This window comes from Rhinolophus sinicus, chromosome 1 (genome assembly GCF_057876585.1).
Source record: "Rhinolophus sinicus isolate RSI-liver-muscle chromosome 1, RSI-T2T, whole genome shotgun sequence".
In the NCBI taxonomy this organism is placed as follows: domain Eukaryota; kingdom Metazoa; phylum Chordata; class Mammalia; order Chiroptera; family Rhinolophidae; genus Rhinolophus; species Rhinolophus sinicus.
In genome coordinates, this window is record NC_142501.1 from 105,119,865 (window position 1) to 105,143,135 (window position 23,271).

Genomic DNA, 23,271 nt, shown 5'->3' on the forward strand with positions numbered 1-23,271 from the left:
GAAGAGGAGGAGAAAGAGAAGAAAAATGGGATTTCAAAACTTTGAAAACTTTAGTTCATCAAAATACACCTTTAAAAGAATGCACAGCAAAGCCTGAGATTGAAAGAAAATGTAAGTTGAGCTTTTACATAATAATGCATATTGGACGTATAATGAAAACAATACTCCATTCAAGCATAACATATACAAATCTGAAAAATACTCTTCATCTAGAGTAAAACGTTGTGTCATGTAGAATCGTATCTTGCTAAATTTCAAAGATCGAAACATTTCTGCACTTGGAAACAGCTATGTACACTACTTAGGAGGTACATGATGTATAGAAGCACTACCGAAAACCTGCACTCGGGGTTTGTGACAAAAGGGCCAAAATATTCTCCCGAGCATCAGAAACAGTCTTTCTCTGCTGGAATCCATTTTTGAAAACTCAGAAAGACGCAACAGCTAAAATTGGACTCTTTCCTTCTGAAATGGTAGATTAGAAAAATAGTAGATACTTTTTCCACTAGATGCCAAAATTACGTAGTGATTAAGGAGAAGTGATTGCTAGTTCATAGCATTTTAGGTTCAAATGTATATGCAACTTAAAAGCACAAAAACCTAATAGTAGCCTTAACGTGTTGTAATGTAAGGGTTTCATCCCAAGAAAGTTGTCAAAGCTATTATTGGTTTATCCTTGATTTTTAGCTATAATCTTCCATGATTTATTTCTAATGATTTATATATTTTCTTTAATTTGTTTCACTTGACGTAAGGATGTTTCTCAGACTGTCTAATGATGTCTAGGTTTAATAACTGTATTATGTCTGTATGATCTATGCTTCTGGGTATTGGTAAATTCATTTTTATATTTCCTACTGTTTTATAAGGACAAAAAGATGATTAAATACTCAAATATTGGCAAAATCATTGTACAGACAAGTGTCGTGACACTGCCAAAAATGAACAGTCAGCAGTGTGGTTAGTTATGAACCGATTAACTTAATGCGAACTCACGTTTGGAAAGACAGTTGAAGGATTTAAGTGACAAATTTAAGGTGGGTTTTTAAAAAAGTGTTTGAAAATCAAACATCGGCTATAATACTACTGGTCCAGTTGTCACAAATTGACAAGTGAATATAATACCAACTAAAAGGATTGGAAAGGTGGATCTTTTCTGGCCATTCTAGACTGAATAAATTGGTGAAATCCTGAGGCAAAAGGAGCAAATTTCCTTTCTTTCTTGACATATATACTGAAAAGAGAAAGAGATTTCTAGTTCCACAGGCCTTATTCACAAAGCAGATAAGTACAAAGTATACCCCAATTTTTTAAAGTAGATTTTTGGGTCTAAGGTGATAGATATTGAGGTTGAAAGTAAAACATTTCAAAATACAGAAGAGTTATCTCTGGGAATCAAGCTTTTAAATGCTTGTCTGTTTTATAAATCGAGATTATTAGATTTCAGTTTAGGGTACATAAAGTTGTTTTTTTCCCTTCTCTCATTTATGGTTTTTGCTTCTCCCAAGTTCTCTGCCTGTTACATCTCTGCTTTCTTAATTCAGGAAATGAAATGTCCTATTTCATTTTGCTCAGACCACCCAGCAAAAGACTGGGCCAACGCCCACCAAGGTCAGAATGGAACTCAGCGCTGCCCACGAGCAATCTCTGAAACTTGAGACACCTGGGCCTTGCACGAGTGCTCTGGGTACCCTTGACCTCAGCCACGGGGCTTCTGTGCGCATGCGCAGTGACATCAGTCTCTGACCTGTGCACCGTTGCTTGGTTACAGCCATTCTCTGGGCTGAGAGATTCCAAACTTCCTAACTGCCCTGCTGGGATAGTGTGGCGACAGGGAGTTGGCTGCTCTAGAGTCTGCTGTTGGTTGGGCTCGGGAGAAAAAAAGCGTAAGAAGTGCTGAGGAGGTTCTGAAGCCCTTAGGCTTGGCCATGAAGAAGGTTATTGGCTTCGGGCTTCGGAAGGTTTTCGGAAAGAGATCACAGAGCGATGGTCTTGGCAGGCAGCCTTGGACTGGAGATGGTGTCTCCTTGCGGTCCGGGTACCACATCCAAGACAGAGATCTCCCCCAAATCCACAAAGCTGCCTGCAGGGGCGACGTATCAGAAGTGAAGAGGCTTCTCTCGCGCCATCCAGAGAGATTGAATGACAGAGACAAGCAGAAGAGGTGAGAGGGCCTGCGAGGCCAGTGGGCACGGGCGGGCCTGGAGGAGGCTGGGGGACCTGGCAGAAGGGCTCAGCGGCCCGGGCTCATCCAGGTGGAGCTCAGCCCTCCTGTCACCTAGGGCGCTGTGCTGTGTTCCCTCGCGGGTGGGGACCTTACCCGGGTGCCAGTGCCCAGGCCGACTTTGTGAGCACCAGGAACAAAATCTCAAGGACCCGTCACTCATAATTCCCCTTATAGAGCACTTTACTGACAATGTTAAAGCGATTTAACTAAATATCAATAATAGAAATGAAAAGAAGTATATGCAGCATTTTATTTTTGATGTCCACAGTTTTAGACCATATTGTTAAATACTATAGAAAAGTGCTTAATGAGAAAACGAATTCCCATAGTAGATCAACTTGTGGGCTAAAAATTCTTCAGCTAAAACCCAGTATCCGTTTTCCATCAGTGTCCACCCAGGTATGTACGGTGTTCACTGAGGGGCCTTAGAAGGGAAGCTTCCAGGGGCACATGCTGTGGGCTTGCCTAGGAAGACTCGTTTTCTCCCCGTGTGTGCTCTTCCTCTAGGTATCAGTTTTACATAAGCCGGCTAAACTCAGGGCTTTACAAGTTTGGGTTGCACGTGCTGTCTCTTTGATTGTGGTGATGACATTAAGAATCGTTTTGCACAGTAGACAAAGATTTGCCCTTCTAGGTGTCAACAGGTGCTCTATTGCCACAATTTCTTTACTAAGAGCTGAAAAGAGAGATAAATGATTGGAATATAGCTGAAAATGCCCAAACACCCTAATATAGGTAGGATGTTAGAGCTTGATAGTGACGGCATTTCACGTTAGTAGAAAAGATGAATTACTCATGAATGATGGAGAAATACCTGTTAAGTATTTGGAGAAAATTCGTTAGATTTTCATATCACAAAAATAAGTTCCAGATGTACTATAGATAAAAACTTATAAATATACGAAATGAGGAACGTACCAGAAGAAAACAGAAATGCCTATTTATACATTTTTTTATGTTGGCGAAGACTTCAAAAGCAAGAGTTCAGAAGGTTGGTTGAGCAATATAAGAAATCAGTAGTCTCTGTATATCAGAAAATAATATTAACAAAATAAAAGAAAATGTACTTGCAAATTATGTACGGCATAAGTATATCAGGGAAAAGTGTATCTTCGTTTTATAGAGAAGTGTCTGAAATCAACAGAAAAAACGCACTCGAATTTTGAATGGGACCAAGTTCTTTCTGTGTATCTATAAGTGACCAATACTTAGTGTCCCAGGTGAAAAAAGGAATTCAAGTTGAAAGAGAGATGACAACTTCTTTTCCATCCTCAAAGGTTGAGAAGATGAGGAGCCATGGTACTTGTACTGCTGCTTCAAGTTTAAGTTGCTTCTGACTTTTCAAACGGGCAGTTGGTGATAAGTACCACATTTAAAAATGTGTGTTCCCTTTACGCATCAATTCCAAGTACTAAAATATCTTTATGAAATAATTAGATAAATCACATACAATTTGTTTTTCTCAGCACTGCTTACAATATCAATGTATTGTGAAGAACTCACATCAAGGGATTTCGTAAATAAATTGCAGTGCATCCGTAGGATGGAATTACCTGAGACCGTTGAAGGTGGTATGGATGATACATACATGCTCACATGCAAAGATGTACTCTGGTAGATCGGAAAAGGAGAAAAGCATTCCTTTGATTATAGACACACACAGACTACGATATTATTTTAGCCAAAAATATGTGCAAACTTGATATCTGAGTATTTGTACTGTGACATTTTCTTTTTAAAAAAATCTGATCTCTACACTGAACATATACAGAAATTCTAGTAATGGTTTATTATTAATAAAGTAATCCCAGGTAATATTTCATTATTCCCAGGTATATGAATCTTGTTCAGATTAAAACAATTTCTCACTTCTATTTTTTAATATATATTTTTTAAAGATTGGTATTTTTGGCAACTTTTAGCCTCTTCAGAAGTAAAGGCAGTCTTTTTATCTGTGTCTGTAGAAGTTCATGTATCTATATTTCTGTACACACTTAGTTTTTTTTTTATTATATAGTGCTTCATTACCTATAATATTAAATGATTTTTGATTAATCATTTTGGTTCTGTCTTTGTGGAGATCAAAAAAGCACATATAAGTGATTATTACTATTGCAGAAGTACTGCTTTACTATAAAAATGTTGTTTACAAATGTTGAAATCTCCAGCTATAGTTATCCATTCTTTCAATCCATTTATTCATCAAATATACACTGAATAACTGTTACGGAGCAGACACAGTCTACCCAGGACTCTCAGAATCTATCTCTCAGGCCCTTTTCATCCTTAAAAACTTTATGTTGCCCAGTAGGAGTGAAATGAAAAATTGTAAATGGAAGTATTTGTACCTAATCTCAATTGAAGCTTTTCCTCCCCCATTTCAAACAAAAGGATTTCTACAGTTAGGACGTTGTGAACAGTGACCAAATTTGCTGTTCAGCTAGTGTGCAATAGTATTAAATATGAATATTGATCATTGGAAATCATCTGATTTTCATATAATCTTTGAATCTCCACAGTCAATGAAATGAGCCATCCCTAGTCACTTGACTCCTGAGTCTCCTTTGGCGTCAAGTTTCTTGAAAATCAAAACAAGAATTACTTTGTGATTTTAGTCCTCTTTCCCCGTGATGCTCTTAAGAACGAACATTTATTTAGATGCCAACTTACGAGGAGAACTGCGGAAGGTCTGGTGTGTTTCCATTATTTCACTTCACGTCAGGCACCACGGGTGGTAGGATGCCCGTTCTTGTAAGTACCAGTAAGAAATTATTTAAATGCTGCCAACTATACTTTCAAGGCATTCTGAATTATGCATTGCCTTCCAGTGTCAGAGGTGTTAAAATATGAGAAAAGAAGCATCTTAGAACCACTGCAATGCAGTGTTCTTTCTTAATCCTTAAAACACAGCTGCAAAGTAGGTAGAATGATATCATTTTACTTAATTGAAATGTTGTCTTGTAAAGTAGTAGTGATGGTAATAATTCGGATAATATTACCAAACAGTTATTGAGTGTGTGTTTTGTGCTAGGAACCTAAGTAAACACTTTGCATAGATTCCCATTTAAGCCAACAACAGTGCCCTGTGATGTTAAGTACTATTTTTATCCCCATTTGTTGATGAGGAAATGGAGGCACACAAAGGCTAAGGGACAGCTATTAAGTGGTAGAGTTAAGTTAGGATCAAACCCGAGTTGAGCTGATTCCCCAGGGCATGCTCTCTGTAGTCGCTTAGGCTGCTCTTTCATTAGTGTGGCGAGTAACAAGAGCTCGTGAATGTTGTCCTTTGTGCAGAAGAAAACTCTGTGTTGGTTCTGAAGGCATTGGAGTAGTGTGTCATGTTTACAATTGCATGCAGAACTGCATGTTTGAGACGGTGCCCTGTAATGTCCTAAATGTCCTCTCACCCTCATAGGACTGCTCTCCATTTGGCCTGCGCCTTTGGCCGTCTGGAAGTGGTGACTCTTCTAGCAGAGAAGAAATGCCAGATGAATGTCGGTGACAACAGAAACAAGACAGCTCTCATGAAGGTATGTGGTAGCCAGCTCTGTCAACAGGAGATGGATTTGGTTTAATTATTTAGAATAAAAATGAATTTCTCTCAATTAACTATACCTAATTTTGGAAACTTGTGGAATGCTTACTTTGAATTCCCATAATTTACCGTTTATTTAATGACGTAATCCTGACAGGCCGTGGAGAGCCAGGAAGAGGAGTGTGCAACAATCCTACTAAAACACGGAGCGGACCCACATATGAAGGACTTCCTTAGCAACACGGCTCTCCACTATGCGGCCATGGGGCACAACACGGCGATAGCTGAACAGCTCCTGCAACACCAGGCAGATATGGAAGCAACCAATGAGGTATAGATCCACAGATGTATGTATTTATACACTATTTATAATACATGTGTTTCAGCCACAAGCATTTTATTTCTAGTCGATATATACTGCATGCTGTACATCAGGCCCTGTCGCCACAGAAACAAGTCAAAGCCAAGTCAGGAAGGGGAAATGGGTTGGCCACAGAAAGGGCCCAGCTCTGGCCTGTAACAGTCCTGTTACTGCGTGGGAGTGGGTGCAAGGCTCAGAGCCCACCGAGGACTGAAGACCTGGTGGGCTGGAAGTATGTGGGGGTGGCTGCTACAGGGCAGGGCCTAGGAGATGGGTGCTCCTGGGGGTGGGTGGGAGGAAGGGTGGAACTTGGGTCCCGGCCGGGGAGCTGGCGATATGCAGGTGGGGAGGGGAAGCAGCAGGACACAGGCCCTGAGCAGCCCAGGCCTCGGGGGTTCTGAAGATTGGGGCAGGAGGGCCAGTCACGTTTGGACATCCAGCCGGGGCATCCACCTGTGCTCCTAGCCACTCTGCCAGCCATGGCCCCCCTTGGGGTCTCTACCTCGGAGTGGGGCTCCTGCTCAGCCTCGTGGAGACGCTGGGCGGGTTGTCGTACAGAGGGAGCAGGTGATGGGGTTGCATTCACCCCTTTTTGTTCCTGGACGTACATCACCGCTCGCCAATGCAACCCCAGCAGGAATGCCCTTGGTTGACACAGGAAGGGTCAATTTTACATCTTTGGAAGCTCAAGCGTCCCCTGAATGCAAACAGTTGGAACTCAATTTTCTAAAATTTTACTTTACATGATCATACCTCTAAAGTAGCAGTAGAGGGCACAGCTCTCCTTTATGCACTTGTGACAAATTACTTGTGAAAACACAACTTGTTAGAGGCAACACTTCCTTTTTTAAGTGTTTTTTCACGTCCGAGTTGTTTTCCAATTAATGCAAAACAATGCAGGAAAGCACAATTTGCCTTTGAAATCGGCTTCTCCTTAAAACTCAAACGAACAAAAGCATTTTACAATATCATTGAAATCTTCCTGCTGTTGACAAGTTGCTATTTATAAACAAGTGATTTATATAAAGCTATTTAGCTCCCATTGGCCAAAGCCTGAGAGGGAAAAAGGAAAGGGAAAGGAAATAACTGTGAGAAATACGCAGGGGAATTTGGAAATTGAACTATTGAGAGGAAATAACAAGAAGAGATTTTTCAAAAACTCATGGACACAGACAACAGTTCGATATTTTCCAGAGGGTAGAGAGGGGAGGGGTGATAGATGAGGAAAAAGGGTCAAATATATGGTGATGGAAGGGGAACTGACTCTGGTGGTGAACACACAATGCAATATACAGATGATGTATTATAGAAATGACACTTGCAACCAACTACTAACCAATGTCACCCCAATAAATTTAATTAATAAAAGTGTTTTTTTATTTTTGTTTTCCTTCAGTTTATATGCTTAGTCAAGGTCCTCTGCAGTTTTGGGGGATAATAATCCTTAGCTTGGGAGAGAGAGTCAGTGAGTTTTAAACTCCCCCGAGACCACTTCTAGGAAGGCTCCGAATCCTCCAAATTACAGTGAACAGGTGGCAATTAAGTGGGAAACGAGGGAAGGACAGATAATTAAGTGACATATCATCCTGTTCTGGCAGAAAGAGCCACCTAGGTAAGAGTCTAAACTCTGCTGTGAAATCTAGACTGTCCCATGAGAAGAAAGGAGTTTAGCTTTAACGAAATCAAGTTGCATTTTGAGTTATTAATCCCGTTTCCTCTCCTACCCAGGAAATTAAGTGTGCTTTTCATAAGTGACATGTCTCTTCCACTTTTATTTGGCCTAATCCTCAATGTCAGAGGAAATTGGTGACATAGGCGAGAGAAGACACTGAAGTGATCGTCTACTGGACTAGTTCTCGGCTAGAATTGTGCTGGCAAATCAAAGTCACCCTAGGAACTTTAAAAACATTTACAATCATTCACAAGCTAGGCTCTTCCCTGAAGGTTTTGACTGAGTAAAGCTAATAAGGCCTGGACATGTGTTATTTAGAAATATTTCCCTGAGATTCGGATACAACTCTTGGTGAAGAACTACTAGTGCAATATATCAATTCGCAGATCTCAGATACTTAAATATCTCTAGAAGAGGTGGAGTTTGGGAGGTGATTACCCTCCAGCTCTCTCCTTCCCAACACTCTTCGCCTGACTTTTGAACTGTCTGTACCTCTGGGCTCGAGAAGTGGAAGGAAATATCATTGGCGGTATCTACTGGCTTAAAGAAGAACACCTTTTTCCTTTCAGCCATCAGTCATTCACTGGCGCTCAGAGAATCTTCAGAAATTTGCTGATGGGTGGTCTCCTAATGCGCAGAATCGGGCCCTTTAAGAATTTTGCATGTTTGTTTGTGCTCCGCTTGTTAGATCAACAAATGCTTACTGCAAGCAGGGTTTCCTGCAGTAATAGGAAATTGTGAGCCTACTTTTTTGCCTGTTGTTCTGTAAATCTCCAGTTTTCTTTTCTTTGTTTTTTAGTTAAATTTATTGGGATGACAGTGGTTATTGTATTTAAATAGGTTTCAAGTGTACATTTCTTTTCTTTTTTTTTTTTTTATTAAATTTATTGGGGTGACAATTGTTAGTAAAATTACATAGATTTCAGGTGTACAATTCTGTATTACATCATCTATAAATCCCATTGTGTGTTCATCACCCAGAGTCAGTTCTCCTTCCATCACCATATATTCGATCCCCCTTACCCTCATCTCCCACCCCCCACCCCCCACCCCCCTTATACTCTGGCAACCACCAAACCATTGTCTGTGTCTATGAGATTCTGTTTCTCATTTGTTTGTCTTGTTCTTTTTGGTTTATATACCACATATCAGTGAAATCACATGGTTCTCTGCTTTTTCTGTCTGACTTATTTCGCTCAGCATTACACTCTCAAGATCCATCCATGTTGTCACAGATGTTCCTATATCATCTTTTCTTACTGCCGAATAGTATTCCATTGTGTATATATACCACAACTTCTTCATCCATTCATCTATCGAAGGACATTTTGGTTGTTTGCATGTCTTGGCCACCGTAAACAAAGCTGCAATGAACATTTCTATAATGCGTCATCTATATGTCATATTATGTGCTCACCACCCAGAGTCAGTTCTCCTGCCTTCACAGTATATTTGACCCCCCTTACCCTCCTCTACTATCCACCGTCCCCCCTTACGTTCTGGTAAGCACTCAACTGTTGTCTGTGTCTATGAGTTTTTGTTTCTTTGTCTTGTTCATCTGTTGCTTTCAGTTTCCTATCCCTCATATGAGTGAAGTCGTATGGTCCTCGACTTTCTCTGTCCGATTTGTGTTGCACAGCATAATAATGTCATGATCCATGCGTGTTGTCCCAAATGGCAGTATTTCATTTGTTCTATGGCACAGCAGTATGCCATAGTGTATACATACCACATCTTCTTTATCCAGCCATCTATTGAAGGACAGTTTGGTTGTTTCCGTTTCTTGGCCACCGTAAATGATGCTGCAATGATCGAAAGTATGTGATAAACTCTCCCAGTATGTCTGGGAAATTCATAGAGCCGTGGCATAATCACAATGGTAGGTTTAAACATGAAATCCCATGAAGTTAGTAGCAATACAGATGGGAAGTGTCAATAATTTAGTGTCAGCAGTCCTCTAATGTAATTATCCATTGGATTAACAATCTGAAAAATGAATACAGATAGATTATGGTTTGAATAAGAATGGGAAAAATTCTTGAAGTGGGTGTAATGAGTCTAAATGACAGTTTTGTTGCATGTTGGGGCCCAGGTTTTTAATGAAGCTTATGATACTAAAAAACGGAAAGATTTTACATACAAATATTCACATTATACACAAACATTTGGAAAAGGCAGATAAAAAATCCCAAGTGGGCCATAGACTAGTTGTGGCTCCTCGATATGTTTAGTTTGCCCCCCTATGTTGAGCCAACATCGAGAGTTTGGGGACCGATGAAGAAACAACGATGTCAAGCTTCTCTTAACGAATCCAGCCTGGTCCCCTTGAGCCCTGACTACAGTGGGTGTCCTGTGGCGAGGCTGCGCCTCTTCTATGAGACATGTGTTCCCCAGAGTGCTGCTGTCCCCACCTGGGTTCTTCACTTACTTGGGTCCCCTTCTTTGCCTCCAGAAGCACTGGAGTGTGCGATTCCTCTTGTACAGAGTATTTTGATAAACATTTCAAGATTTTCAAGACAGTCCATGTTGATTTATTATATGTGTTCTATGTTAATCTCCTTAGAATGAGAGTAAGTTTTTCAAGCTAGAATTCCTAAGTTGTTTTTCTTTTAAAAAAAGAAAAAGAAAAAGAAAAAAAACTTCCTTTTTCATTATACGTCCTATAAATGATCATACCCATGGAAATGGCTTTAAGTCTTATGAGGTCAGTGATGGCTATAGTTGTAGGTGTCATGCATATTCCAGTCAGCATTCTATCTTCCTCCTCAACAGGGTTCCTTAAAACTGCAAGTGATTTAGTCGCTTTCATGATGCTAAAAGATCAGTATTAAAACGTTAACTGATAAGCCATGATATTTTATTTCGGAGTTATATTTTGCCTGAGCCGTAAAATAATTTTAAGTAGCAATTAAAATAGACCCAGAATAAAAACAGATTTTTTTCAAAAATTAGATTGGCATTGGGGTCCCAAGATTATCATTGTAACTGAGAATGAAATTTCACATTGAGCTTACCAACAGCCCAGATAAAAACCCATCATCTTATAATGGGAGAAAACCCATGGACCATTTAGCGATAAACAATCAAAGGTCATTTGAAGCCTAACTCTTTTTAATTTAGAGTCCATTTCTTTAGTGACCCTTTTGGAGCAGGAGAGCCTGAAGTTGACATCTGGGATCCTGAGAACATGGATAGAAGTGAAGCAAGCATGTTTGCATAAGCTGCAGAAAACCTTCACCTCTGTTGGAAAGCTCTCCAAACTATATCCCTGAAATTCCATGATATTTCAAACGTTAATGTTTGCCACAGAAAAGTATTGTCAAATCGGGAATAAGCAACCTGAAACACTTCTTTAGTAATAGCCATATAAAGCACAGTTTTATAATACTTCTCAAACACAGGTGCTCTTTCTGGAATCTTCCTACTGGGCCACAGTAGTTAATTTCTGGTAAAGTACATATTCTTTGGAATACAATGTAACAAACACTGCCCCAGAAACAATTATTTAGGTTTTCAATTCAATAAAACGACTTAAAGCATTTACGTCTATGATTTCGAACTTGGAGACACAGGGATGAAGAATAGCCCCTGCCCTCCAAAAGCTCCGGGTTCAGACGGGAACGATGAAATCACTGCAGTGCAGTGCGGTAGAGACTGTGATAGGAGCAAAGATTTTGGAACCAGGGCTGTCAGTGTTTGAGGGGAGTTCTGGAGAATGAGGTGGAAGTTCATCCGTTGGAGAGGAAGAAGGAGGATATTTTAAAGGGAAGAGCAGCAGATGACAGCACAGAGGGCTACTTTGTATTTACTTTCTCTAGTGTATGTTCAAGTTTAGAGGATCTTTTATGAGTTTTCAAATTCGATGTAGAACTATGTAGTTTTTAAGCTGTAAAATGTTTTCTGTTTTACAGTTTGATTTTACACCACTTTTATTTGCTGTGCATCGGAAGAGCCAGGAAATGGTGGAGTTTTTACTCGAGAGACATGCAAACATACATGCAGTTGATAAGTGGAAAAGGTACAGTGGTTTGTTCTGTTGTTTTTAAACTTAGAACTGTTTTAGAGCGGTAACAGTTACTCAAGTCAGAAAGATTAATAAGAAGAGGATTAACCTATGATTACAAAGTGAAAAATATCAGCACATCGTCCGTTAGGTAGAAAAGCAATTATTCTGACTGGTGAACAGGAAGAACCGTATCCTGCAGGATTCATATTCCTTTATGATATCGACTGATGTCATTTGTCATTGCAGTTTGGGGTCACATGGTAGTATATTAGCTAAAGGGTTTTCACTGTAATTTTACTAGTTTTGTATAGTATGGAGTCTAACTTAGTTTATGATACAATATGGGATTTAGTCTCTCTGACAGTTTTTTTAAGCTCTGCCGTGTATTCAGTTTTCCTTAAAAGATGCACGTTAAAGGTAAATAGGATTTGATTTTGTTGTTTGGATGACTCTGCTTGAAATTGTTTTCTTCAAGGAATGCTGATGTCATAGGGATTTCCCTAAGTGACTGTGAATTACTACTACCAGATATTCCTCCGTTTTTATCCTTTTTCATTTCTAGTCTATTTTGATGTGTTTTTGTTTTATCATTTTTAATTGGTATGAGTAGAAGGGAGAAAGACAACATTAACTGAATAAACTTCTTCTTTAATGAAGCAAGTCATGGATGGGTGATAAAAAAAGAGATGGGCTTTCAGTTCACTCAGGACTGGGTTCAATGCTCAGCTTTCCTACGTGTCACGTGTGTGACCATGGGAACATTACTGTCATCACCACACATGTTTCCCGATGTGGAAACGAGGAAAATCATATCTCCTTCGAGGATGGTCGTGTGTCACGACCTGGCGTGTAATTCGGTGCCCAGCACGTGCTTATGCGCACCATTAACTTCAATGATGACAATGATTGCTAGAATTATTATTAATACTATTGTTTTGAGCCTGCCAACTAGCTTTAATTTACCTGACTTCTAGCTGACTTTGGATGTAACGTATATAAGACTAAGGAAGAAACGGGAAATTCTTCATTGAAATCTTCACCTACTTCAGATAAGTGACCTCAGCAGAGTTACTTGTCTATTAAAGAACTTTAAATTAGCAACTTCTAGGTAGTACCCAAGTGGGGCAAGAGGCTTTTTGTTTTTGTTGTTTTCATGTGCCTTCATTTTAGCTTTGGACATAATTTACAAAGATGAACACTTAAGCATGTAAATGGTCAATTCTATACAGATAAGCAATATATTGAACTCGGTAGAGTCTCTCAATGTTGCTGTTTAGGTAACTTACAGTTCCTAAGGGTGAAGTTGTCTGTCTGTTATTTCAGAACAGCCCTCATGCTTGCTGTAAAGGCTAAATCCTCAAATACAGTCCGGCTGCTGCTTCAGGCAGGTGCAGATGTCTTTGCTCAAGATGACAGTGGATTCACTGCAGAAGAATATGCTTTATCTAAAGGTTTGAAGGAGTAAGTGTTTACATTGACATGCTAATTATCACAAAACTGAACTTCCAAATACTTTAACTGTTACTTCTTAGGTAACAGGTGAGACTTCATAACTGGGTTCAGGCAGTGGGGGCATGGCAGTGAGTTAGTAGACATCCTCAGCCAGAAACCAAACAAACGGTCAGACGTGGAAGACGTAGCAAAGGGACAGATTCCTTATCCCAGAACTTTGAAGACCTTTATCTCTAGGGATCCCAACATTCTCCATTTCATTCCAAGCATAACCCCTGTGTGTCAGGTACCAATAATGTCTCTTCTCTGACTTTTTCAACTAGTTATTTGGGGGTGTAAAATGTACAGTTTAGCAGGAAATTCTCTATTTTCTGGAGGCTATCGGCTATGCTCTCCCCCTTGAAATTTTCAAGAAGCCAAAGTGTTCCCTAAGTCCAAGGGGGACCATCCTCTTTCACAAGTCAGATGGAGAGGGAACGAAGGTCATTCTGGTGATTCATTGGTTTCCATTGATTGTGTTGCTGCAGGCTTGCTGTAGCAACGGGTCCTGTCGTCATGACTACCTGTGCTCCCAGGTGCCCTTGCTGATCCCGAGTCCTCGGTGTTCGTGGTTTTCCACACTTGGACTTCCAAGTGACGATATTTTTTACTTGACACGCATGTGTTTGTTTACATTCTCAGCCCCTATTCCAGAGCACCAGCACCCTGTCCCGGGAGCTTGGACTTCTAGCTTTAGCCACACACACCCTTCCCCAACACTGAAAAACAAAACTATGCGGGGCCCACATCTTAGCCCAGACCTCATGATGACTTACCCTTTTGAGTGTCTTGTTTTGTCTTCTGCTAGCACATGTTAGTTGGAACATTCTGAGCTGTCAGAGAGGTGCCAGTAATGCTGCAGGAAAAGATCAGACTTTCCTTTCTCCTTTGTTACCAGATCTGTACGCCAAGGCCACTTGCTATCCCATGGAGTATCTTTCCTTAGGTCCTGGAAGGTCCCATAACGCCTTTCCCACAGTAGCAGGCACTAACTTGCCTGTGATTCCTTAGTTAAGATGAGGCTCAGTGATCTGTTTTCCAAAATAATGAAAATCTGTCAAGTGACTTGACTCTCCCTCAAGTATCAGAATATTTAAAGTTTTGCCTGACATGGAAGCCAGTAAACAGGAAGCTCTGGATCTAAAGGAGGTTACTTGGTGTTAGACTAGCTGCACCCCTTCCATGCCTCATGAATGTGCATGTGTTATATCTTCCAAGTCAACTGGGGATGCCTAGGAAGGTTAGAAAGATCTGATAGTTCAGAGTTTCAGGAGGTAGTCATGAGACAGAAGTAGTCCAAGCCAGGTCTTGACTTCTATACGTTTTCTGCCACTGGTGTGATTAGCTACGATAATAGGGGGCAACTACGTTATCTGACTTATTGAGGTAACATATTTCTAAATGCCTTTAATTACAAATTACATAATAGCTGAGATGTACTGAATTACAAACCACAAAGAAAGAATAGCTAATAACCAACATTTAAAACTTTTTCTGTAAACTGCAGCATTTGAATGTTAAATAGAACCTATGAAAAGCACACATTAGATTTATTTGGAATTCCAAAACAATTTCAAAAACTAAAGCTCAAAAAAACTTATTCCATTGCCTTCCATTTTGTTGTATTATCTATTTGATCCTCTGACAACCTGTAAAATAAGGCAGTGAGCTGCTTGGTTTGTAGAGGAAAACTCTGAGCCTAACAGCAGTGACTTCTCCGACAATGGATCTTGTGGACTATGGAACTAGGATTTCTCAGTTCTCGCCACTTGCCCCTGCTAATTCTAATTAACTGACTGAACTATTCTGCCCTCACCATGACTGGTTCACCTTGCTTTTTTGTCTTCTTTAATCACATGCTTAAGAAAAATTTTGTACAACTTACCATGTTGTTGTTTTTTTAACTTAAGTTGATAGGGGTGACAACGGTTAGTAAAATTACATAGGTTTCAAATGTCCAATTCTTTAATATATTGTCTGTATATCACATTGTGTGTTGACCACCCAGAGTCAGTTCTCCTTCTGTCACCATGTATTTGACCCCCTTTACCCTTTTCTACTATCTATCCCCTCTTCCACTTACTCTCTGACAGCCACTGAACTGTTGTCTGTGTCTATGAGTTGTTTTTTCTTTGTTTGTCTGTAGAACTTACAAAATTGAAGCGTATGGGATAATTCAAGTTTTTATATTAGCTCAGACATTACCTGAAATACTCTAAGAATTCCATGTTTTGATAAATGTGTTCCTGTCAGTTATACCACAGTAATATTATCACCTCTTTTACACATAGCGACGCCAAACTAATTTCTGATTGTAAAAAAGAGAGGAGATGGAAAAAGTCTTCTGACAATAACAGTCGAGGTAAGACTCCTAATAGTGAAGTATACTTTGTGGTCCTACCAGACATACAGTAAGACTAAGAAAGTTTTGCTATTGAAAGAGCTGTTAAAGCAAAATGTGTATATTGCATGTATATTTTTTCTTTCTTAGTTAATGTCTTTCTTAATAGTCTAGTATTCAGAATTATTATAAAAGTGAATTGTCGGTATTTAAAATCTGAGAGCGTATTGTGTGAAAAGAAAGTCATTTATCTAGTCATGACCCCTACAATCCCATATGATATTTGTGTAAATACGAAAAATGATTTTTAAATCAGTATGTTGTATGTTTCTTCTATAATCACCTTGCAACAAGTTGGACTTGTTCTAAAAATGGACCTTTGTTTAAATTTTACATCAAATGGCTTACAGGTAGTGAATGAATTCTTGTGATTACATTGTGGTTTGTCTCACCATAATGTAACTAAAACTAGGAACTCAACAATACCTTCCTAGTCCCATAAACAAATGGCAAACAGTAAGAACTGCAAAACTTAGCCAGTGTGAAGGAATCGCAGTGAGACTGTTTTTGAAAGGTATCTCCTGATGCAAGTCAGTAAAGCTGTGCCTTGCTGAGAATCATGGGTTATTTTCCATGTGGCTATGCCAACAAGTTCTCACTAGTATCACCTTTTTTCCTCATAAGTCAAAACAGAGTGAGACATGTTGACCTCATTAGAAGAAGCTGTTTTCTTCTGTTCGTTGGATAGTTGTCATGACAGTGTAATTTCTCTAGAACAAGATGCTCTGTAGCCATTAGTCAAAAGATAATCACAATAAATGTTCCCATAGCCCAACTTAGGACTCGAAAGATGATAATAAAAGTACAGAAAAGTTTCACAATGACAAAAACGCTATTCTACTCACTGGATGTGGCACCTTGTGCATTGTACAACATGAAATGCCCGAGGACCCCTTAAACATAGTAGACCTCTATCAAAGCACTTGTGTCGGTGGTTTTGCAAGTTATAGGAAACACAGAGATGAGACGGAATTTGATCTTTAATGTGCCCCTAATACTTTAGAGCTGTCCCTGGTTTATTTCTGGGGTTTCTTAAAACAGAATTTTCAAGGGCAATCTTTTCATTCATTTATTTATTTGCCTCTGCAGCCGTTTGCTATGTAAGCATCAGGTGTCTTTTAGGTACTAAGTATTATTTTGATGTTGCAGAAGACAAGCGTTTTAAAACCACAGTCCCTACCCTCCAAGAGCTTGTTCTTATCGTTGTCATTTCTATTATTTACTATACGTTACACAGTGCTTACTAGGTGCCAGAGCCCACTGAGAGCTTATCATTATCATTATTGTTTTTCATTGGGTGTGTAGTATGAGATCTGACAATTAAGTTCGAGAACTTGCCAGCGTGCACTTACATTATTAGCAGCACTGTACAAACAGCTCAGTAAGGTTTCATAACCTTGGTATATCAGTGTCTCAGAGCTGTGTTCGTGTTGACGTGTGGCAGTGTCTTGCTGAGTGGCACTCGTTATTGTTGTTGCATGTTTTTGTGTGCCATTGCGAGGCTGTCTGAGCTTGAATTAGAGCTATGATCAAACATTAAATTTCTTGTTAATCTTGGCAAGAGTGGAAGTCAAATCAGAAACATGTGAGTCCAGGTTCATGGGGATAATGTCGTGAAGAAAACGGCCATGTACAAATGGATTAAACGTTTTTCTGAGGGGAAAGATTGCGTCACTGATGAAGAGACGTCAGGGTGGCCAATAACGACCAGAACTGAGGAAAACATTGCAAAAGTTCATCGAATTGTGAGTCAAATGCATCGGCTGACTGTGAGAAGCATAGCAGACCAAGTACACATCGATAGAGAAACAGGAAAATTTTAACTGAAAATCTTGGCATGAGAAAGGTGTGTGCAAAAATGGCTCCAAAGGAGCTCACTGATGAACAAAAGCAAAGGAGAGTCAAAGGTTGCCAAGACCTTTTGGATAGTCAAGACAATGTTTTGAGCCGTGTTTTCGCTGGTGATGAAACATGGGTGTACCATTATGATTCTGAAACAAAGCATCAAAGTGCACAATGGAAGTCAGCCAATTCTCCACGACCAAAAAAGTTCTGTCAGTCCAAATCAAGAGTCAAAACAATTTTACTAACCTGTTTTGATATCAGAGGGATTATTCATGATAAATTTGTACCAACTGGACAAACAGATACCAATGTTTAGTTTTGGGAAGTTCTGAAAAGACTGCATGAAAATGTTAGAAGAAAACAACCTCAACATTTGGCCCACTATTCATGGCTGTTGCATGACGGCAACGCATCAGCTCACACGGTACCGTCTGTGAGAGAGTTTTTAGCCAGTAAACAAATAACTGTATTGACACACCCACCCTACTCATCTGATCTGGCCCCCAATGACTTCTTTCTTTACCCGAAGATAAAGGAAATATGGAAAGAAAGACATTTTGAAGACATTCAGGACATCAAGAGTAACACGACAACAGCTCTGATGGCCATTCCAGAAAAAGAGTTCCAAAATTGCTTCGCAGAGTAGACTAGGTGCTGGCGTCAGTGCACAGCTTCCCCAGGGGTGTCCTTCGAAGGTGGCCATAGTGATACTCAGCAGTGAGGTATGCAGCACTTTTTCTAGGGTGAGTTCGTGAACGTAATTGTCACACCTTGTGGGCCAGACACTCGATGTCCATGCTGACGATTTCGGTTGTAAAAATCTGGGTAGGATTTTAGGGAAGTGTGCAGCGTGAGTGGCAGTTGGCCAGATAAAGAGCAGAAGGACCGTGTTGGGCAAGGGAAGAATAATCAAGATCACAGGTTTGGCAGAAGGAACTGCAGACATAGGCTAAGACACACAGTGACCTTTGCAGATTTACGAGCAGTTCAGTTTTGATGGTATGAAAAGCGTGCTGTGGGAATGATTGAGAAGGTGGTGAATACCTAGGTAAGGCAAGCTTAGGAAAGTCTTTAGTTCTAGACAAAGGAGTTGCTCTTATCCTGTAGGCCTTGGGAAGTATATCAGTTAGAATGTTTTAGCCGCAGGTAATAGGTGACCTAATTAACAGTGGTTACCACAGGAGGAACCAGGATGGTTTTGGTGGGTCTGTGATGCCATCAGGATCCCTGTTGTTCTCCCTGTTTCAGTTGTGAGGTCGTCAGTGTTTTGTTTAGGTCCCATTTGCTGGCTGGTTAATTAGCAACGGCTCCAAGCATCATATTCTCACATGACGATATCCAAAGACTGAGGACTGCGTTTCTGCAGGGGTTTCTATTTTCCTTTTATGTTTTATGAAAATATAGTTGGCATACGATATTATATCAGTTCAGGTGTAGAACATAGTGATTTGACATTGCTATAACTCGTGACGTGATCACCACAGTATGTCTAGTAAGCATCTATCACCCTTCAAAGTGACTGCGATATTTTTGACATGTTCCCTGTGCCGTTAACTGCATCCCTGTGGCTTAGATATTTCATCACTGGAGTTTGTACTTCTCATTCACTTTCCTTTTCATTCATCTCTTCAACTCCCTCTCATCTGGGAACAGTCAAGGTGCTTTTTCTAGCTATCGGTCTGTTTCTGTTTTGTTTGTTTTGCTTTTTTAGGTTCCACATGTAAATGAGATCATAAGGTATTTGTCTTTCTCTGTCTTCTTTCACTTCACATAATACCTCTAGGAACGTCCATATTGTTACAAAGGGCAAGATTTCATCTTTTATGGATGAGTTATTATTATATCAGTTATATTATGGATGAGTTAATTATTCTAATATCAGTCATAGTATTACTGTATACACACACACACACACACACACACACACACACACACACACACACACCTCCCACAGACACACATATCAAATCCTCTTCATCCAGTCATCTATTGAAGGACACCTATGTTGCTTCCATATCCTGGCTACTATATATACTGCTGCAATGAGCATAGAGGTGGAGATATCTTTTCAACTTAGTGTTTTGGTTTTCTTTGGACAAATACCCAGATGTAGAATTGCAAGATCTCATGGCAGTTCTATTTCTAACTTTTTGAGGCATCTCCTTACTGTTTCCCACAGTGGCTATAACAATTTACAAATCCAAAAACAGTGCAGGCTCGGTTTTCCCTTTCCTCCACTTCCTCGCCACCATTTGTTATATGGGACCATTTTGATGATAGCCATCTGACAGTCATGAGGAGGTATTGCACTGTGGTTTTGATTTGCCACAAGCCATGATAAACAGTGATGTCCAGCTGTGTGATTCTTTTAATAGAAAGAAAACTGAGAGGCTGCCAGTAGACCCACGTGACATTTACAGGCTGGGGTCTGGCACATGCTGGTACCCACACCAGTTAGTGGTAAAGCAGTCACTGATTAGCTTAGTATCATCATTTTTCTCTGTGGAGCTGGAGAGAGGCCATGCTCTTTGTGTATTGGGACAGGAAATATCCACAGAGCATTGTGGTTCTCCAGTGAGAATGAAGACGAAGAAATGGCAAGTGGGCAGGGACTCAGCAGTGGTTACTGCAGGGATCATGGGAGAGTTTAGAGCAGACTAGGAAAAAGATGAGATGGCATTCGGACACTCTGGTTGTGGTATAAAGCAGGGACCAGCAAGCCTATTCTGTAAAGGGCCTGATTTTAGGCCATGTGGTCTCCGTCATACCTACTCACGTCTGCCATTATGGTGTGAAAGCAGTCGTGGGCCAACTGAATGGGCAAGACTGTGCTACAGTAAAGCTTTATCTACAAAAGCTGACGGCAGGATGAAGTTTGCTGGCCCCCTCACATAGAGGCTAGTTTGTAGAAAAGCGCCTACAAATAACTGGCAGACAAAGGAGGCTTTTACTTCCTTGAACTAGTATCAGTGCGCTATGATGTTTTCAGCCATCCATTTTGAGAGAAAAAAAGTCAGGAAGGTTAATTTATTCCATTTAACATGTTGGTGTTTGCTGGCTTATATCTTTCTCATTTGTTTTGCTGACAATAAATCCTATTCATTTAGGAAGTAACCATAACACTAGGTGGTGTTTCATTTTTTCCCCCCCTGTGAAAGCCATCTGCTCAGAGCCCCTGTTTGACTAGGGCAGTGGCTGTGGCAAAACAAAGCAGAGCCTGGAGAGTGTTATGGTTAATACGATTTAGTGATGATTGAATGTAAAAAGATAGTGGAGAGAGAGAAAGTCAGATGATTCCTAGGTTTCCAGATTGTGCACTAGCATTTCAATGGGACATGAGAAGAGTGACTAGGACATTATCAGATGGAGAGCGAAGAGCAGCAGGTCAATAGGGAAGCACGTTTTTTTCTCTGAATGTTGAGTTTCTTGGTATATCCATGGGTAACTCATCCTACATGTTGGATATAATTTTTTGTTTCATTTTCACTTACTCTGTTAACCACTGCCTTTTCATACGAGAGCTATGTTTTTAGTTTTAGAAGAAATGAAGAAATTTAGAAACCAAAGGAACTCTGTAATCAGTGTACATTATTATACTACAAGTGATAGTTATTTGTTTTGGGGGGGTTTTGTTTGTTTGCTGTTATTCATTGGCTTAGGATCTGATGATATATGACTTACAAGGTAAAAAACCATGATTTCTATACGCATTTGCCACTATGGTGAGGGATGAGAAAAATGGCATCACACGCTGCTATACAGCAATGACTCTTTGGACCTTCCTGCTCTATGAGGTGAGTCCGGATAGACTCTCAAGCAATGAGGGAAACAGTCTCAGGGGTTGTACTTGATAAAACTGGAATCACAAAGTCTTTCATACTTGCCCTACATTGGAGAGATGGCCGGAAAGAGTCTGTTTCCATGTTTTGCCGTGCTGCAAATTAGACTGCCTCTTGACTAAGCTGCTAATAACAGGGTGTTTCATCCTAAGCTGAACACCCTTGACCGAAGAGCGGCACCAGTGGTACTGTGTAAGAGCAAAAAAGGGTTCAAACTGCTCTTCATGACGGAAGTCCAGAAACATCATGCTATTTAAATTTCACCTTGTTAGCTTATGATACTAATTTTTCTACTGATACCATTTTCGTTCATTCTGATGAGTCTGGTTAGGATTACAATCATTGTAAGTAGCACTTGACTTGTAGCTATCAAATTTTTGCACATCCCGTTTATTTTTCTTTCATTTGATATAAATATATAATACAGACAAACATACATAAGGACATACATATACATATATATGTGTGTGTATATATGTATGAACATATAAATATAAATATATATACACACATATAAATAGGAGAAATGTAAAGGATCTGCATGTATTAATTGCCGACCAATAGTATCATTACTATTCATTCTACTATAGCCTTCAGGGGTTGTCCCAAAGAAATGTTTTTACATCACTTCAATCTGACGCTTTCAAAATTCTGTGTTTTTCTGTTGTGTATTTACACTTTATTTGAATTTTTTCTTTAACAGTGGATGAGTGTTCTACATGCAACAATGCGAGGAGGTAGGATTTTATGGATTTCTAAAATTGCATGTTAACTAAGAGACTGCAGAGAGAAGCCAGTAAGCTTTAATGAGTGTTCTGCTCTGGATTAGGCCCTGTACTATGTGCCTAACATTGGTTCTCTCAGGTCGTCGGCACAGTAACTTCGCAAAGGAGCTGTGCTGTTCGGCCTGGTTTTTATTCATTAGACGTGTGTGTTCCGGGAGGTGGATTAGTTGACCCCTGTACCATAGTTACAAGTGGCTGACCCGTGATGTGACCTTCGGCCTGCTTGGCTTCCCAAGTCCCTTCTCTTGTCCCTCAGCCTGTACTGAGAAGTGTCTGGACAGGTCTGGATTCAAGGTACAGGTGCAAGTCAGGTGGACTCAGAGAGTCCCGTTTAGTGACGTGTTAACACTGATTGAGAAGTGTCCTCCCAAGCCCAGTGAGCGCAAGCTCTTGTGTTAATGTACTCCACAATTGCAGCAGTCACGAGAACCTTGTTTTCACCATCAGTGTTTAAGGCAGATCTCAGTTCGCTGTGGCCACAGAACCACAGGTTGTGCATAAGCAAGACCTAATCAGGCAAGTGTTTTCAGGTATAATGCGATGCAGCCTTCTTGGGACGAATCGTTGTTCTGTAAGTGAAGAACATGTGTGTATAGATCATGTTGTGTTACTGCAGCACAAATTGAGATGATATTTCCAATTGATTTCTCTACTTACTCACTCCCCAGCCTGTGTTTCTCTTCTGGCTGATACCTTTCCCTTGTTCTTGGAAGTTCTTTCCTTTTTTCCAGAGTCTTTCTTCCTTCTTCCATGACTTTTCTTGATTTTTTACCTGTGTCTCTGCTTTTCTCGGGGTTTTTGTTTTTTTCTGTTCTGTTACTTTTTTCCACTTCTGCCAGCTAAGTGTTCTCCATTTTTCTAGACAGAATCAAAAGTCCATAGAATTCCAGGTGTTGAAGGGATGTTAGCAATTAATTATTCAAACACCCCCTAGTACTTCATGCTGCCGTTAATGTTTTGGTCAAGTGGTTGATCACGAGTTTGAACTCAAAGAGATTATGTGACTTATTTGAGTACAGTGAGTGATGAAATGAGATGAAGTGTAGGTGTCTAAGCCCAGTACGCGTCCTTCTTTATCATCATTTGGGTGAGTGTTTTAATTATGGAAA

At 40.1% G+C, this 23,271-nt stretch overlaps 1 protein-coding gene across 1 annotated transcript in view; it reads left to right on the plus strand.

The window, feature by feature from the left end:
- The first annotated feature begins 1,142 nt into the window (after window positions 1–1,142).
- Window positions 1,143–23,271, plus strand: part of LOC148759155 (ankyrin repeat domain-containing protein 26-like) — a 105,629-nt gene continuing 83,500 nt past the window's right edge. Inside the window, exons 1-6 of the mRNA XM_088793107.1 lie at window positions 1,143–2,164; window positions 5,643–5,757; window positions 5,920–6,093; window positions 11,707–11,813; window positions 13,125–13,262; window positions 15,584–15,703. Of these exons, the coding sequence (XP_088649233.1) occupies window positions 1,929–2,164; window positions 5,643–5,757; window positions 5,920–6,093; window positions 11,707–11,813; window positions 13,125–13,262; window positions 15,584–15,703 (890 nt within the window). The 5' untranslated portion in view covers window positions 1,143–1,928. The remainder of the gene's footprint in view (window positions 2,165–5,642; window positions 5,758–5,919; window positions 6,094–11,706; window positions 11,814–13,124; window positions 13,263–15,583; window positions 15,704–23,271) is intronic.